This window comes from Camelina sativa, chromosome 16 (assembly GCF_000633955.1).
Source record: "Camelina sativa cultivar DH55 chromosome 16, Cs, whole genome shotgun sequence".
Taxonomy (NCBI): domain Eukaryota; kingdom Viridiplantae; phylum Streptophyta; class Magnoliopsida; order Brassicales; family Brassicaceae; genus Camelina; species Camelina sativa.
The window spans coordinates 18,227,312-18,228,885 of NC_025700.1; the positions used below are offsets into that span (position 1 = coordinate 18,227,312).

Consider the following 1,574-nt stretch of genomic DNA (forward strand, 5'->3'; position numbering starts at 1 on the left):
GGATAGGCAATGTTTGAGCGGATGAAGGCGGAAAAAGAGGAAGGAAGAGGAGGAGAGAGGACGAGTAGTGAGCAGGAGCTAAGGCGGAAACTGGAGAAGCTGAGCGAGAGGCTGAGCAAGCTCAACACATACTCGTCTTGGTTAAATATTTTGACGCTCATGTCTCTAACATGGCATTTTGTTTATCTCGGCCAGAGGCTTGGCACCGCTTGTTGATCCGTACTTTTGCTTTCTGAAACCCTAACTTTTTGTTGTTGCTGTCTTTGGTAACATGGTTTTTGTGTTTTGTTGTTGAAATTTTATGTAATATATTTTGTAATTAGGCCATGCCTTCACTTTTGGGTTAAGAGACTTGAAGGTTGAAGCTTGTTTTTACGCCGCCTGTGCATTAAAATTTTAAATTAAATAGCGGGTCCATGATAATTATAGGTTCCAGCATCCTCACGTTGCAGACCTCATGATGAAGGAGATATGAAGTGACCCAACATGTTCGTGCAAACATTTATTTATGAATGAAGAATTATTGTAGAAGTGCACCGACATACAACAAGATCATGATAAACGCAGGATTAGACGTGAATAGATATTGAAAATAGTAACAATGTACCTAGATGATACGCACGCCGACCGTTTTGTTTTAAACCTCTGAAGCATGAAAGATCTTTTGTGGAGCAGCAGACTTCATCATTGAAAGAGCTTCGATGATGAGATCACAAAGGTGATGAGGGTCTGGAATCACGTCTACATCAACTCCGATGTTGATTATGAGTTTGTCCACGTAGCTTTGAATACCGATAATGAGTCCCTTGTTCAAAAAAGAAAAAACAAACCATCAGAATTAAGTTTCATCAATTAAGGTTCCCAACTAATGCACGGTGGATAAACTTATATGTATCTACTTTGTTTCACAAAATTTTTACATGTTTTCAAGGAAAATTATATTTCAGTTATGTCACTATATAAATAATTTTCTAATTAATATTTTAGATAAAAAGAGACTTGGTTTTATTGAAAATGTGACAAGACATTCAAACGACACTATTAGTAATAACAAAAAGAATATATTTAATAACTTGATACGAGTTATTTTAACACGCTCTTCCAAATTATTGTTTGTGTATAAGAGAGTCATGTACCTGTGGAATACCAAAGGTACTTGCAGCAATATAAGATATCTGATGGCCGAAAAAGCTAATTTCTTCGGTTGGACCAACCACATTAGAGAATACCATCGTTGTGCTTCCAAAAATCTTAGTTACAAGAGTTTTGAGTGCCTGTTTTCCGTCCCCACACATCCATATATGTCGATCAGATGTACCAAAATACATGTATTATATTTGGAACGACATATATGAAGATAAGTTTAATTTAACATCTTACCTTAAATCCAAAAACTTCCATTGTCAATTTGAGTAAGCCATGGGAAAATAGAGGCTCGAGGGAATGTTTTTTACGATCCATCATGGTTTTGGATTGTCGAACATATTCAAATACATCATCGTATGACTTCGTCTCCAAGGGAATCAAAACATAACCTATTGAGTTCCCCCATCTACACTTTGAACCTTTTGCCA

The 1,574-nt window shown here is 36.5% G+C and overlaps 1 protein-coding gene across 1 annotated transcript in view; it reads right to left on the reverse strand.

Moving 5' to 3' along the window:
* LOC104751053 (O-acyltransferase WSD1-like) overlaps positions 142-1,574 on the reverse strand; it is a 6,318-nt gene continuing 4,885 nt past the window's right edge. The window contains exons 6-8 of the mRNA XM_010472929.2: positions 1,381-1,565; positions 1,137-1,274; positions 142-805 (exon numbers count right to left, since the gene is read on the reverse strand). Coding sequence (XP_010471231.1) covers positions 638-805; positions 1,137-1,274; positions 1,381-1,565 — 491 coding nt within the window. The 3' untranslated portion in view covers positions 142-637. The remainder of the gene's footprint in view (positions 806-1,136; positions 1,275-1,380; positions 1,566-1,574) is intronic.